General features: G+C 43.0%; 1 protein-coding gene across 1 annotated transcript in view; it reads left to right on the top strand.

Annotated features, from left to right (window-relative positions):
- Nucleotides 1-14,621: 14,621 nt before the first annotated feature.
- The window catches only part of Pdk3 (pyruvate dehydrogenase kinase 3), a 66,687-nt gene continuing 64,329 nt past the window's right edge, over nt 14,622-16,979 (top strand). Inside the window, exon 1 of the mRNA XM_021187890.2 lies at nt 14,622-14,950. Coding sequence (XP_021043549.1) covers nt 14,845-14,950 — 106 coding nt within the window. The 5' untranslated portion in view covers nt 14,622-14,844. The remainder of the gene's footprint in view (nt 14,951-16,979) is intronic.

Genomic DNA, 16,979 nt, shown 5'->3' with positions numbered 1-16,979 from the left:
TATATATATATATATATATATAAATGAAGTGATCCAATAAAAAAAGAAAATGAAGATCATGGCCAAAGGCTGCAAGTGGGAAAAACAGATGAGAAGAATTGAAGCCATGAGCAGGATAATGACACTTGGGATGAGGAGAAGCAGAGGACTCAGGAGAGGGACAGGACATAGAATTGGGAGGTTTGATGGTGGATAGAATGTAAGAAAGTGCCAAGTGAGGTTCCAGGAGTAATGTGTTGGTTCTTATTTTACATGCCTGGTCAGCAGAGCCATGGTTCTTCGGAAAGGAATTGTTCTGCCAGAGAAGGACATGAGGAGGGGAGCACAATAGCACAATTTTGGTCATGAACCGCTTGAGGGAATCACCAAGACATCAGCATGGAAGTAGCCAGAGGCATTTGGAAGTCTACGAATCAGCAAATGGCACAATGGAGTTGGAGGAATAGTAGGGATGGTCCTCCTAACTGCCTACGGAAGTCAGTTCCCTCCTGGCTGCCTTCTGATTAAGATGCAGAACTCTTCGAGCACCATGTCTGCCTGGACCCTTCCATGCTTCTTGCCATGATGATAATGGACTGAACCTCTGAACATGTAAGCCTGCCTCAATTAAATGTTGTTCTTTATAAGAGTTGCCTTGGTCATGGTGTCTCTTCACAGTACTGGAAATCCAAACTAAGACAGCATCTACAGGAAGAGCGGCACAGCCAGGGAAGGACTGCACATGTGTGCTAACCCCATCAGGACCATTCTGTCTGTCTCTGGCTCCGTCTCTGGCTCTCTCTCTCCATTTGGGCTACTGGGACAGAATACTATTGACTGCATTGCATATAAACAACAGACATTCACTTCTCATAGTTCTGGAGGTTACAAGCCCAATGTAAATGTGTCTTTTACTTCCTCAGATGAAGTGATGCGATAAAAGCCAGTTGAGCCCAGACCATTTCTTTCTCTGTTCTAACCATCCCTAGGCCTTGGTCTGGAAGCTTCTAGCTGCTGAACAACCTAATTTTCAAGCTAGCGCCTTGACAGCTTCGGCTTCCAACCTCTGTCTACTAACATAGGCCTAGAATGCTTCAATCTCTGACACTGCTGAATAAGTTAATTCTTTCTAGCTTTCTGAACTCTGCCTGACTGGTTCAACGCAGCTGTTTAGGCTCAAACTTCTCTCCAATCTGACTGGTTTAATCTGGTTTCTCTCTGGGGTCTCTGTGAACTCCACAAACTGAACTGCTCTGACCCCACTGACTGCATGAACTGAACTGAACTGCATGAACTCAACTGAACTCAACTCCCCATCTCTCCCTGCAGTGCTCTTTAGTAGCCTTTCTTTCCTGTCTGTTCTTGTGAGAGTTGGGCGTATTCTATTTCTGACTCATTCTGTCAAATCTTTCTCGGATTTGTTACTTTGTCTGACCCTCAATTAGTCACCATTGTTTAGGATTAAAGGTGTGTTTGTATTTCATCCAGGGCAATGAAAGATCTTTACTAAGGGTTTGTCTATATTTCAGCTGGATCACACAGACCTAGATCATTGGATGTGATCCCTTGCCAGGGTAGCCATGTTGCTGGATTAAAATTCCTCTAACTCCAAGATCAAGGTGCCAGTAGATCTGGTATTTGAGTAGGCCCTGGTTTTTCACAGAGTTGGATTTCACAGATAGAGCTGAGCTCACTCATGGTGAAAGGGAAATAATTGCCATCTAGAGTCTCTTTTATATGAGCACTAATTACAATCATGAGAATTCAGACTCTGCTTTACACTGCAGGTGGAGACTTCAGCATATGTACTGGGGTAAAGGCACAGCCATTCAGACCACAGCACCATTCCTCCCTATATACTTGTCTTTTTCCAGACCATCACTGGTTTTTCTAAGCTCTCTACTCCTTTCTTGTTGCCATGTCTGCCAGGTCTAGGTTATTCTAAGCTGTGTTATGAACTTACCTGTGCTTTTGCTGTTCTTTTTCCATTCTCTTGGTATTGGTGGAGAGACTGTGTCTCTGGGGAGTCTGAAGTAATAAAAATTTCCCTGCTATTCATTGGGAACATGGCCACACCTGTGCAGACAAAGGACAATTGGATGTTCGTGGAGAAGTGTAATAAAGGTAAGCCTCCTACCTGGGAGAAGCCAAGAAGGCTGTCAGAAAAGTCCTGGGCTAAAGGTTAAGGGAAATAGACAGTGTTGCTTTTTTTTTCCACTGAAATTCAGCTTGTGTTTGGTCCAAACCATGCATATGAAATACAGGAGTGAAACTTTTCTGTGCTAGAGATAGCATAATGTAAGAATGGGAGCAGGTTCAGCTTGGGTGATAATGTCAAACAAAACTTACGAAAGTGACTTTCTCACTGGAACCAGTGACAACAGAAGTGCTCAGAAGAAAGGAAGAAATGGTCTGAACAACAGGCTATGCTTTGTGTCTGTGAAAAAGAACTGGAGGAATTGCAGAGTAATATCAAGGTTCCTGACTTGGCTTGGAATGAGAGCTTCAATACAAACATAGCTTTTCTTTGTACATTTTGGAGCAGGTATTTCACCTTCCCACTATGTTCTTTCTCCTTTGTGTTTGGAAATTAATCCCTCAAATAAAATAAAATGGCTTCTTCCTATTCCCTTGGACTTTACTGAAGTCTTCCCTCTGGATCTGTTGACTAAGTTATGGCCAAAGGAACAATAGCCTCAGGTGACGACACCACTGGCACCAGTAAATAATTGATTATTGCAGTCAGTGCCCTGATAATAGACCCACGGTCTCCTCTTCAGAGGTCAGCTGAAGGTCAACCTTCTCACTTTACAAGTGAGGAAAGTGGAGGGAGTGTTCCAAACTTAGAGCCAGGGTGGCAGATCTGAAAGGGGCACATCAAAATCAGATGTTTGTCTACACTATGGTTTGCTGCTTGGATATGAAATCTGGCTGACAGCTGACACTAAACTCATAATAAAGAATTCATTTCTCCAATATCCCATTTCCAGATGAGAGAGTCAAGACTCAGAGAAGTTAGATTTTATATATATGGTACATTTGAGGAACAACACCTGAAGTTCACATGGTCTGTAGAATGGGTGGGTCTGCATCTTCACTGGGCTGTGGTGCTTTTGAAACTTGATTACCATGCATTTATAAACCTGGATCAGTATGCCGTGACTGTGTTAATTGAGAAATGAGGTGATAGCTGAATAGAACTGATTCCATAATAATCTTAGACTTGTGATACACAGGTCCATGTCCGGTCTGCCTTAAAATTAATGTGTGCTGCTGGTGGTGGTGATGGTGGTGGTGGTGGGTGTACCCTTGGAGTCAGAAGGTGGTGTTGGGTGCCTTGCAACTGGAGTTATAGGAGGTCATGAGACACGTAATATAGGTACTAGGAACCAAACTCTGGTTCTCTGTAAGAGCAGCAAGTGCTCTTAACTGCCAAGCCATCTCTCCAGTGCCTGCTTTTAAAATAAATGAATGTGTGGTAGCACCTGATTTTAATCCTAGCACTGGAGAGGCAGAGGCTGACAGATCCCTATGAGATACAACCTAGTCAATATAGTGAGTTCTAGGCTAGCCAGGACTACACAGTGAGACCCCATCTCAGAATAAGATAGATCATGGATAAGTATGAATACCCATGAAAACAACATCTAACCAAAAACTAAAAGCATTTGATGAGGCAGCCTGACGCATCAAGGCTTGATAAACAGGATACAAACAGATTAATGAAATCTCATATGGACCTTAGCAGAAGGTAGTTTGATGAATTTGTAGATCTAAACATTTTTGTATCTTTTGATCTAACCATTCCATTTCTTTAGAAACAATATTCACGGTACTACTGTCTACTATTTGTAGTAGCAAAAGGATAGAAGATGGATAGATGATAGATTAAAAAGAGGATGGAAGGAAGAAAGAAATGGAGGGAAGGAGATAGGAAGAAAAGGAAAACCAGAAACAAATGAAATGAGCCTGCATTTACACAGGTAACGTGGCATGACCGTTTGTAATGCTGAGCGCAAAAGCTAGTTTCAGAAGTCTCCTGACAGTAGTGCTCTTTTGTGTGTGTGGCAGTACTAGAGATGAAGCCTAGGACCTTGTACATGCTAGGCAAGACCTCTACTACTGAGCCCTATCCCTAGCCATTTTGTTTCTTTGGTTTTGTTCTTTGAGACAGGGTCTCACTACGTAGCCTTGGCTGGCGTGGGACTTGCTACATAGACCAAGCCGACCTTGAATTCACAAAAATCTGCCTGCTTCTACCTTTCTAATGCTGCAATTAAAGGCATGCACCATTTTAAAATTTGTTATCTTGGGACAAGGTTTCACGAAGAAGTTGCTCAGGCTGGCATCAAAGTCATTGTGTAGGCTGAGCAGGCCTCGGACATGTAATCTTCCTGTCTCTGCCTCCTGGAGTAGCTATAATTGTAGGCCTGCACCACAACCTTCATTTATCCAGTCCAATTACTTGAAATCAAATTACATAATCATATATATGTGCGTTACAAAATTGTATTGCATAAGATTTTTAAAAGGGGGGGAAATTCAAAAAATGCTTGGGAATCGCCTTCCTCTTTCAGGACCTGGCCTCTCAGGTGGGATATGATACTCTAAGTTACCCAAAAGGATGAAGTCTCAGCGACCTATGGCAGCTTATATGGATATAAGCCATTGATTGGACTGCCCTCCTACCCCACCAGCAGCGTGTTTTACCATCATCTCTTAAGCAAATCTCACAGAGGGTTTATATCACTCGGTTTTCTCCTACTGCAACAAAATAGCCTAATAACCGAAAAAAAAAAAAAAAAGAAAGTTTTTTCTGGCGATATAGATCTGTGGTGGGGCACAAGGCTCTGGGTTCAATTCTCCACCCTGTAAAAATGATAAAAGAATAGAGGGAGGAAGGCTTATAGCAGGAGGGGGAGGCAGATTTAAAGCAAGGGCACTGTGTCTGCTAAGAGGACACTTACCACTGAGCATACCTCTAGCTCAGGAAAAGATTATTTCATCTCACAAGTATGGAGTGGTCAATCGATGGTCAGTTGACCTGATGCTTGTGGGCCAGTAGTGACGCAGTTCATCATGGCCATGGTAGTAGTGTATGGTGAAGGAGACCTCACTCATAGCTAAGAATGAAGTAAAGAAAGGAAAAGACCAGTATCCTCCAATCCCCTGTGAGGACTCACCTGCTTGCTACTTAAACCCTTCCCCTAGACCTCACTTCTGAAAGGTTTCACCAGGCTCAGACTAGGGGTGGTCTTTACTATGTGGGCCTGTGGAGACCACTTATAAACCTATAACAATCTGCTTCAGGGAAACTCAAGGCACTTTCTCCTATCTCAGATCCCAATGATGACACTTTCCATCTAGACACATGGAACTCCAGGCAAACTACAGAGCCAGTATTAAGTATTTAAAATTGAAGTTCAATGCTGGCGACATGGCTCAGTGAGTACAGAGTTTCCCATGCAAGTGTGAGGTGCCACAGTTGAGACCCCTAGCACCCATATAAATGTTGGGTGGATATGGTGGCCTGCCTGTAAAGCTAAAGATTAGGAGGTGGACACAAGGGTTGACAAGTTAGACTAGTTGTAGCAAATTGGTGAGCTCTAAGTTCAAGTGAGGGATTCTGCCTTATTATATAAAGTAGACATGGATTATAGAAGACTGATGACAACCTCTGGTCTTCATATGTACACACACACACACACACACACACACACACACGTACACATGCAAAAGACAAATAGTGGCTTTCATTAACAATTCAGTACTATATATCATCGAAATGTTAGCTAGGGGCCCTTGATGGACCAAGGCGAAAGTATCCCATCCCAATTTCACTCATTTGCCTTTTCCTGCTCTCCCCAAATCTCAAAGCACATGATACAAAGCACATGCAGTGTGATATGCTTATAGGCTCCTGTACTGCCTAGCTCTTTGTCTTCTACTGAATGATTCTTAAAGCCTAGCCCCTTTAACTCCCTCCCACAATTACTCTGAGAGGCTCCAAATTCTGTCCACGATTCCAAATCCTGACTTGCATATATAAACCTATCAAGTCATCCTTTGAGGAACAAGGAAATTAAAAGGTAACTGAGTAAACATTACTTCCTGCCACACTCAAAACTAAAACAAACCTATCTTCAGACAGGTGCTGGTGGTACAACTTTTAATCCTAGCCCTTGGGAGACAGAGACTGGCAGATCTTTAAGTTCCAGGCCAGCTTGGTCTACATAGCAAGTTGCAAAACAGCCAGGGCCATACAGGAAACCCTGTTTCAAAACAAAAACAAAAACAAAAACAAAACAACAAAACAAAACAAAACCAAAAGCAATACCAAAAACTAACTTAATCTCCTCTTGTTCTGCTGCTTCCTCCTCCTTCTTGTTTCTGAAAAATAGGATTTTACAGCTGGGGCTAGCCTGGAACTTGTTTCATATCTAAGGTTAGCCATGAATTCTTGGTCTGCCTGCTTCCACCTCCCAAGTGCAGGAGTTATAGGTGTACATCTTCGTGTCTAGCTCAGAAATCTTTCTTGAATGGGGAGAGTCAGGGTTTTCCCAAGTACTCACTCTGAAATCCTAAGGTATGCTAGATAAAGGGAAAGTAAGACCGTATCACTTGTCACCAGTCATGTGCTTGTAAACTGAACATCAAGGATGAGGGCGCTGGAGTTATAATTTTCCCATGAGGCTCGTCTGAGCAAAGACATTGGGGTTCTACAGAACATGCCCACTCTCTCTTTTTCCACTCAGTTTGACATCCTCTCCCCTCCACACACAAGTCTTCAGATCATTCCTGGCACACAGAAAATCCTTGGCAACTGACTGAGACCTTGAACAACAATCCAGTGTTGAATTTATTGGCAAGGTTAATGTAAGGATTAAAAGCACACCTACCATACCCTCAGCACAAAGAAGCCCAGTGCAACGCCAATTCCCTCCCTAGTTCATAGACTAGCAGATAGTACGTTTCGGTGCATTTCATGTAGCACCGTCCCATAGAAATCTAATGAGAGCCCTAATGTGAGTTGCAGATATAATTTGACATTTTCTAGAAGCCCCACACTTAAAAGTTTAAAAGAAACATTTGAAATCAGTTTAATAACATATTTGCTTAAACTAACATATCCAAAAGCTTATTATTTCCACTAATAGGTGACATAAAAATCAACAAGAAGTGTCATATGTTTTCATTCTTTTTCATACTAAATCTTTGGAATCAGTGTGACAATTACACATATAAGACATCTCATTTTTGACCAGCCTCATTTCAAAGCCTGAGTACCCCCTTGTGGGTGATGGTCTTGTACTGGGCAGAGCAATTGTGGCCTTCCTAATGACACTGCATCTCCTTACATTTTCAAATCTTGCCCTTTATAGTCTATTTTATATCCCACGTCAAACTGGGGATGACTCATTCCTGGTCCTGTTCCACTGATATCATTAATGTATAGTTGTTTCACAATACAAAGTATAGATTTTTCTACAATAGGAATTACCAGATTTATTGTGAGGAAAGACTTTCTTTTCTTCAAAAATTTTAAATATCCAGAAAATTAGAGTAAGTGGAAGGCTCAGCATGGTGAAGAAATGAGAGGGACAGTAAGTGTCCAGTCTCCTGAGACCCTCCTGGTATCCGTGTAACCCTCCTTGATGGAAATCAGAGAGACTTGGAAATTCATCTAGGTCAAGTTCTCTTTCTTTCTTCCTTCCTTTTTCCTTTCCCTTTCCCTTTCCTCTTTCTTTCTTTCTTTCTTTCTTTCTTTCTTTCTTTCTTTCTTTCTTTCTTTCTTTCTTTCTTTCTTTCTTTCTTTCTTGTTTTGTTTGTTTGAGGCAGGTTTCTCTGTGTAGCCCTGGCTGTCCTGGCACTCGCTCTATAACCAGGCTGGCCTCAGACTCAGAGATCTGCCTGCCTCTGCCTCTCAAGTGCTGGGATTAAAGGTATGCATCAACACTGCTCTGTCTAAAGTTCAATTTTAATGGTCAGGGATAGGAGTGGTGGCAGTATCTAACAAAATTAGGTGGATGAAGATATCATTAGGAGGTTACCAAGTTTTTCAAGTAGCAGGTGAGAGAAACACCCATTTACAGTTAAGAAAATGGAGGCTCAAGAAAGTTAAGGACTTGTGTTGTGGCCGTTTTGCTCTGTATCTTTCTAAACCTTTCCCTATGAAAAGCTTATGTGCTTTCTTTATAGATAAGCTCAAATGAAAATCAATGCATAATTTTATACCTTGCTTTTTCTGCCCTTATACAATGAATCATTAAGATTTTTTTAAAATTATGTGTATATGTATATGTGAGTGTCTGTGCATGTGAATGAGGTATCCCCAGAAGCCAGAAGAGGGTGTAGGATCCCCTGGAGCTGGAGTGACAGATGGTTGTGAGCCACCTAACCTGGGTGCTGGGAACCAAGCTCCAGTGCCCTACAACATCAGTATGTACTCTTAACTGTGAAGCCATCTCTCCAGCCCATACAGTGAATCTTTACTGATAACTGTTCATTGAGTGTATGTGTCATGATTTACTTAACCAGTCTCTTTTATTGTTTTTTGGATTAAAACTTTTTGTTATTTTGTGTGTATGAGTATTTTGCTTACATGTGTGTAAGAGTTTCAGTGCATGTGGAGGTCAGAAGAGGGTGTAGGGTCCTCCAAAATGGGGGTTATAGGTGGTTATGAGCCCTCATGTGGGTTGCTGGGAGTTGAACCAAGGTTCAAGAGCAGCCAGTGTTCTTAACTGCTGAGCCATCTCTCAAGTACCCTCCCTTATAATTTTTCTTTTTGTGGATATTACAGGATGTGATTTTTGTTCTATAGCTTGGGCACAAGAAGCATTATAGTACCTTACTTTTAATCAAATTAAACCTGATTTAAATTGTCATGTGCAAAGTAGGAACAGAGAAGGCTCCGGTGATAACCTCAACCACCACCCCAACCCCCACTCTCCCCCAAAAAGTTAGCAGCCAAAAATGGAAGCCATCAAAGAGAACTCTGAAAAACTGTGATAAGGGTGCTGAAGTGTAGCTCTCCACAATTGATGGCTTCTGGTAGGGGTGGAGGTGAGGAAGGACCCAGTTTTCTTCCAGTTTTCTTTATTTCTTCGTTTCTTTCTCTTTCTGTTCTGTTTTGAGACAGGGTTTCTCTATGTATCCCTGTCTATCCTGGAACTCACTCTGTAGATCAGGCTGGCCTCAAACTCAGAGATCTGCCTGCCTCTGCCTCCCAAGTGCTGGGATTAAAGGTGTGCGCCACCACCACCATGAAAAAAAATTATTTATGTGCAATTGATATTTGCCTGCATATATGTCTGTATGAAGGCATTGGATCCCCTGGAACTGGAGTTACAGACAATTGTGAGCTGTTATGTGGGTGCTGGGAATTGAACCCAAGGCCTCTGGAAGAGCAGCTAGTGCTCTTAACTGTTGAGCCCTCTCTGCAGCCCCTCCAGTTTTATTTAGGGGGAGCTGATGACTGGGAGTTTGACCATGGTCCAGTGGGTATATGGATGACACAAATTGGACATTTTTTTTTTATTTTGTTGAGGGGGTGAAGTGGAAATCATAAACGAAATGGACTGTCTTTTATATCTGAAAGTTCAGAGAAGGTTTGATAGCAGCCTCACATCACCATTTGGACATTTTTTCCTTTCTGTTTCTGTTCTATTGTCTGGAATGTCAGCTTCCTTCTAGTCTCAAGGTAGTTGCAAACTGCTACTACTTGCTTCTTTGTTGGCACTCAGATATGGGGAGAAGGTAGAAAGAGGGAGAGTAGAAGTTAAGTGAGCTGTTTCAGAAGCTCCAAGGCCTTAGAAAATATTTCCTCCTTTCACATTGGCTTGACTTTTATTAGGTGTTGTGACAGGGCAAGGGATCCAGAGGTTCCTCCACCTTCTATTATTCTTGAGGGGATTTACAGAGGTTCCTCCATCTTCTATTCTTGTTGAGGGCATTTGAGTTTAACTAGAATTTGATGTTTGATTGGAAGCCTCAAGGAAAATTACCCAACCTGAAATAGAGATGTTCCAGCTAACTTATTTTAGTTCTGTTAAACAACTTGCTCCACCTCCTCTAGCTAACTGCTTGTCTAAGTTTCTGTTAAACTGTCTGCTTGTACAGGCACCCCTCCCCCCCAGCTAACTGCTTAGCTTCTGTTAACCTGCTTGCTTGCACAGAACCACCCCCACAGCTGCCAATAAAGATACTAGAATGTGGTTTTGTCTTTAAAAACCCCTTACTCGATCTAGGTTTGATAGTGCAACCAATGTGGTTTTGTCTTTAAAAACCCCTTACTTGATCTAGGTTTGATAGTGCACACCTTTAGTCTCAGCATTTGGGAGGCAGAGGCATGTGGCTCTCAAAGCCAGCCTGGTCTGTGAGTGAGTTTCAGAACAGCCAGGACCACACAGAGAAACCAGGTCTTGAAAAGAAAAACAAAACAAAACAAAACAAAACAAAACAAAACAGAACAAAAACCCAACTGACTAGATAGACTGTGTCTTTATGGTTTTCTCCAGTGTGCATCCCATAACAATGTCTTATCTTAAGCCAAGAACTACTGCAAAGAATCAGACTGAAGCTCATCAGTTTTCAAATTGGCCCATATTTCTTATTATTGCAACTAATATGGGCTATTTTCTTGCCAAAGCACAAAATCAATTCATGGAGAAGTGAACAAAAGTGAGAATAATTAACAACAAAAGAGACACATTTTTATGGAGATTATCAAAAATGTGTGTGCAGTTACCCATAGAGGCCAGAAGAAGGCATCTAATCCTCTGGAACTGGAGTTCCCGGTGTTTGTGGGCCCTCTGATGTATAGGGAGTTGGAATTGAAATTGGGTCCTCTGGAAGATCAGGAAGTGCTCTTTTTAAAAAATACATTTTAAAAGATTTTATGTATGTGAATACACAGTCATTATCCTCAGACACAACAGAAGAGGGCATAAGATCTCATTAAAGATGTCTGTTAACCATGTGGTTGCTGGGAATTAAACTCATGACCTCTGGAAGAACAATCAGTGTTCCTAGCTGCTGAGCCATCTCTCCACCCCCAGGAAGTGCTCTTAACCACTGAGCCATCTCTCCAGCTCCAGTTTTGTTCATTTTATCGATGCATATTTGTTGTGACTTTAAATAGTGACAGGTACTTATGCTGAACACTGTCTAGTGTGGAAGGGGACATTAATCATTGTATAGGACAGTGTTAGGAAGGTTAGATTGGAAGTACTATTTATTAGCAGGGGAAATGGATGGACTTTTAAGACAGAGAAGGCTTCTGTTCATGTTTAAGTGTTTAATTGCAATCTGAGGCATTTGGTAGGAGAAGTGTGGACTTAGGGCAGAGAGAGGTTCACACATCAGAATCCTGGAATGCATATGAATAACTTTATCTATTTATTTATTTATTTATTTATTTATTTTGCATCACAGATCATCACCAGCTTAGAAGCTGGAAACAAGGAGCATTTATGGCAACAAACTCTGAGGATTCGGGAGCATATCTCCCTTGGCTAAGTAGTTTTGATACAGAGTCTTTTAGAAATTACAGGGAGGCTTGAATCAAGGCCTCGAGCCAGAGCTATGCAGCTCCCAGTTTATATGGTGTGAGGATTTGCTTCTAAGCTTTGAGGGGGAGGAGAGAAAGGGGTAGTTGGAGGAAGAAAAACCAGAGAGGGAGGAGAGGGTGGGAAGGAGGGGAGGAGATGGGAGAAGGAAAAGAAGGGGTGGGGGAAGAGTGTTGGTACGTGTATTCCAACTCATTTGGTCCAAAGTCCAGAATACCTTAGTTTTTAAACCTAATATTTCTTTTTCTGTCCCAGAATCCCATCCAGGAAAGTACATTATATTAAGTTATCATATCTTTTCGGGTTTCTCTATGCTATGCCAGCATCTTTGGTTTCCCTTGCTTTTAATGGCCTTGATAGTATGGATGGATTCTGCTCCGGTTATTTAGTGAGACACAATAGCTTTCTAAACTAACCTCTGATTGTAATCTCATTACTTGTGACCATAATCTATTTGTTAGGAGCTAATGCTAAAGCTAACCCACATTCAGCAGGAGGGGAATTAAGCTGTAGCTTTTGAAGACAGTAGTATAAAAGAATTTGTGGTCAAGTCCTTGGGCCCTACCTCCAAAGTGTTGGTTTTAGTAGGACTACAGTGGAATTCAAGAGTTTACATTTCTAACAAGCTTCCAGGTACCACTTCTGTGAATGAGCTAGAGATTTATCTTAGCGTTCTTTTGCTATGAAGAGACACCATGACCAAGGCAACTCTTATAAAGGAAAACATTTAATTGGGGTTGGCTTACAGTGTCAGAGGTTTAGTTCATTATCATCATGATGGGAAACACGGCAGCATGCAGACAGACATAGTGCTGGAGGAGTCAAGACTTCTACATGCAGATCTCCAGGCAGTAGGAAAAGACAGTGAGCCACTGAGCCTGGCTTGACCATCTAAAATCTCAAAGCCCAGCCCCAGTAACACATTTCCTCCAATAAGGCCATACTTACTCAAACAAGACCACACCTCCTAATAGTGCCACACCCCATGAGTCTTAAAGAGGCCATTTTCATTCAGACCACCACAAGATTTCAATAACCACAGAGAGGCCTGTATAAAACCTTATGTGCATAACAAGCTGGAAAAACTTTGAGAAGATTTAAACTCAAGAGAGCTAATAATAACTATTACTAAAATCAACTGTCTTTAATTTCTAGACTAACCATTATCAGGTACAAAATAGGACCAAATGTTCCTTATATTAGATATATTTATTTTCTTTTATTGTCATAAATAAAGAGAAAGAAGTCATACATTTTCACCTGACAATAAAATAACTGAGACACAGAAAGGCTAGTAGACTAGTCTTAGGTCACACCGCTTGCTAATGATCAGGACAAGTTTAGAGCTGTGTCGTTTGAGCCATGGTCCAGAACAAGTTCCCATTACATAGGCCTCTTTCACATTTCCTCAACTTTTAGGACTGTGCCACTTTTTAGGGAAGCATAAAATTAGGTATATTAATTTTAAGTAATTAAAACATCAGAATAAAAGAATTTAAAGTAGGGGTTTGTGCAGCAGGAAAGGAAATTATAAAAAAGTTGATGGGTGAATTCAGAAGGTTCAGCAGTGCTGTGCCACATAGGTGGAAAAACCTCTCTCCCCACCAACACACAACTTTTCCTTTCCGGGGGATCTTCATCCAGAACTGCTACCAGTAAAACTCCACCTGTTGGCAGCACCCAAGAAAGTGAGTAGACAACTATAGGCCATGCCTTTTTGTCTGCCCCCGCACTCCCAACTGCAGTCAGTGTTCTGCTGTGTTGGTAAAACTGCTCTTTCCAAAGGGTGTTGCTAAGTCTCTTTAGGCTTTGCTTCAAATTGAAAAGGCAAAGTAGCCCAGGTATCATATGTTGTACTTATCATATGTTCCACATCTGGAAATGTGGGAAGACCACAGGATGTCTCTGAATGCATGTGCTGTTTTTCTTTAAATTCAAAGAGCAGAAGCCCAACAGTTCCATAAAGCAAAGAAGTGGTGCATAGCCAAATGAAGGCATGAAACTTTCCACTAATAATCGGACCAAGAAGAATTTTTGCCTTTTTTTTCTAGTTGATTTTTACACATTAACAAAAATTAATGTTTCTTGGTAACAGTCAAAAGCAAGTAGTAGTTCCTATATCCACATTAGGAAATACTGATTTCATATACTGAGCCATGAATTTAAGCTTGCTGTCATACAAAGAACATCCAGCACAATAGATTCCTGCACCAAAGTGGTAGTAGTGGTGAAACTGAGTCAGGGTTCTGTGATGGAGAGGGGTTGTGAAAGACACTGGTCAGTGGCTCTAATTTGAGCCTTTCCAATGGGTGTGTATGTTTGGGCAATGAAATAATTGCGATTAATCCCGACAAACTGTTTTGGGGCAAGGGAATCTAGGAAACATGGAAACCAAGTGTTAATGACCTTCGTTTTTAATGGATTCCTTCAAAGGTCGTAGTGGTGAGAGAGGCATGAAACACTAAGGATGCTGTTATTGGCCTGGTTGGTAAAGAGGGGTATAGGACCAGGAACCACGCAACCAGTGACGTAACAATGCTGTTTTATAACAATCCTGTCCAAAGGTATTCACCAGAGTGAAGGTGGGCAGTCAGTGAGCAGAGCTCCGGAGGGCAGGTTAATTGCTAATACACTGAATCCTGTCGCGTGTTATGTGTGTGGGGGTGGGGGTGGTGGGGCCCAGTAGCTTCCATTTAATTCTGTAATTAATTGTTGGAACAACTTAAAGCTGAGGAGTCAGTCAGCAGATCTGAGGAGGGCCTTCCGGAAGAGGGGCCTCGGGTTGGCGAGGTCTAGAGCAGCCCTAAAGATAGCTCAGGCGTGGGCTCCCAGTGTCCTTCAAGTCTCGGAGCACTTCTCAAGACTTGATCCGGGGCGGGACCGGCAGCCACCAAACTGGCTGGTGCCTGCCGGAGCCCCACGAGTGAGGGCGGGAGGTTTGTGTTACCGGGGCTTTAGGGAAGCTTAGGCGGCGGCGGCAGCCAATCAGCAGCGCGCGCGTGCAGCCGCGTACCCCTGAGCGCCCCTCACATCCCACGCGCGCCGCGTACGTGCGGCGGCAGATCCCGCCTTTTCGAGGCGGGGCTTGAGAACCCGCGGGCAGCCGGCCACGGCCGCCTAACTGCTGCCCGGTGCTTGTGTAGGTGCCGCGCCGGGCGACCAGCTGCTGGCGCCAAGGCCGAGCCCCAGGTGGAGATAAAGCCCCGCCGGCGCCGCCTCCTCCTCGCGGCTAGGCGGCGGCGGCCTCGGCTCCGGTCCCGGACACGGCTCGGCGGATCTGCACACTGCTCTGGTGAGGATGCGGCTCTTCTACCGGCTGCTCAAGCAGCCGGTCCCCAAGCAGATCGAGCGTTACTCCCGCTTCTCCCCGTCGCCACTCTCTATCAAACAGTTCCTGGACTTCGGTAAGTCTGACTCCTTGGAGCCACCTCCAAGGCCCCGCGGGAGTGAGGGAGACGCCATCCTTGTCCTGCCCGTAGCTGGGGCTCTTCAGCTTCTGGGCAAAGTCCGTGAGAACCTCCGGGAGGGGTGATGGGGCTGCATGCCTGAGGGCCCTCCTGGGGCATGGGTTTCGGGTTTCGGGAAGTGGAGGGGCAGGGCCTGACACCCCCCACGCCCAGCTTCGTCCAAGGACCCTCATTCCAGTCAGAACTCCCCAGCTATTCATTACGGAGCTTCAGATCTTCTTGACTCAAACCGCACTCTCCTGAAAACTTCAGAAAGAGAACTCGTAAACGTTTTTATTTTTAGGCGTTTTTAATGGTTGTGTAAGACGTGTTTAGAAACACCTTGAGGTTGAGTAAATCACGTAGTGGCGTTTTGTTCCTTTTCTGCTGTAAGGTGTTGGGTAGCCTTGAGTGGCAGGACCTGAACGCCTTCATTATGATTCTGACTTCAAAGCAGTCATAGTCTTGGGCTGCAAATGCCTTAGATGTTGGGTAAGAGCTGACCTGTGGGCTCCTGGCTACAAAACAGGGGTTCTAGGACAACTCCAGCCTAAGTGTGAGCACCTTCCCTTGATGCCCCTTACACCCCTGTTGGCAGCTGGGCTAGTACTTCATTTTACATGGATTGGGGTGGGAAGGGAGAGGACCCCAATAAAGTCTGAGGCCTACTTAGATGGGAATAGATTCTGCCAACTTCCATGAACTGATCAATCATGTTTCCCCAGAGGATGTCATTCCAACTCCAGAAGGCTGAATGCGGTTATGAAACACCTGAAATAAAACAAATATGGAACTCAGCATCCCCAAAGGAAACTCAAGATGACATAGGCTCTCAAAGCCTAGATCTGTTGAATTCATTTGATTTAAATGTCATGGGATGGTATCAGTTGGATATAAAAATGCAAAATAGGTAGAACCTTCTAGGAGGACCAGATATGCAAAATGTGATGTTGTCTATATTTGGGGAGAAATGTATGGGATGAAAAGAGATATAGGTTAGAGGTTGAAGCTGATGCCAAATTCAGTTTTAGAAGCTAAGTTGCCAAAGATAGATGATGAAAATCTAAGGTGAGGGTGAAGGTGGACTTTGCATCTTAAGTTTCATTTTCAGAGCTTGGACTCTACTCCCCCTGGCTACGTGTAAAATTCATGTATTTATTCTTAAACATTTTATCTATGCATGAACTTGTTTGTGTGGACACACATGTATCATGGTGTATCTGTAGAGGTCAGAGGACAACCTGTGGGAGTTGGTTCTCTCCTCCTGTCATGTGGGTCCCAGAGATGAGACTCTGGCCGCCAGGCTTGGAAGAGTGTGCCTTTACTCGATGCACTTTCTCACCCCACCCTGCTTGTAGAGTTTTGTAGGTTTGAGGCAGGTCCTGACTTCACAGCTTAGAATGAAAATGTTGCTATTCCTATAAATAGGCATGTTTTCCTAACTTAGGGTTAGAGATTCTTGTGAACATAGGAACCTTTTGTTAGGGTAAACAGACAGATTAACTCTCAGTTGAAAGAAAAGAAGTCTCCTCACTCCCACCTGCAAAGTTTGTGAAAGTTTGAATAGTATACCTGAAATTTCAGTTACTTTATTTTTATGGCAGTGTCTCCCATGTTTATAGGCAAGGATGTTATTTGAATAGGAAAACTACTGTAAGGATATTGTTAAGGTGGGTAATCTATGTGGTGAGTACCTAGAAACAAATGTTCACTCTTTTAAAGCATTGAGGTCAGGGGTTTGGGGCCAGGGCCTCATGCCCTGAATTTCTGGTACTAGTAGTATATGCATGGAGTATAGGGCACTGGTATCTTTAGAAGACCCCAGAGTCATTCTTAAGCATCATCAGGATTAAAAGCCATTAAGTACTTCTGGTTAATCTGCTGCCTCCCTTTTTTCTGTATGGAGTATTTGTTTAAACCCTTTAAAAATAAAAATTTCTTGAATCATCTTTACTGGAAATTCGGTCTGCAAGAATAACAAGTATTC

This window comes from Mus pahari, chromosome X, assembly GCF_900095145.1.
Source record: "Mus pahari chromosome X, PAHARI_EIJ_v1.1, whole genome shotgun sequence".
Classification (NCBI taxonomy): Eukaryota; Metazoa; Chordata; class Mammalia; order Rodentia; family Muridae; genus Mus; species Mus pahari.
The sequence above is the reverse complement of the archived record's forward strand: the minus strand, read 5'-3'. Positions and strand labels throughout refer to the sequence as shown.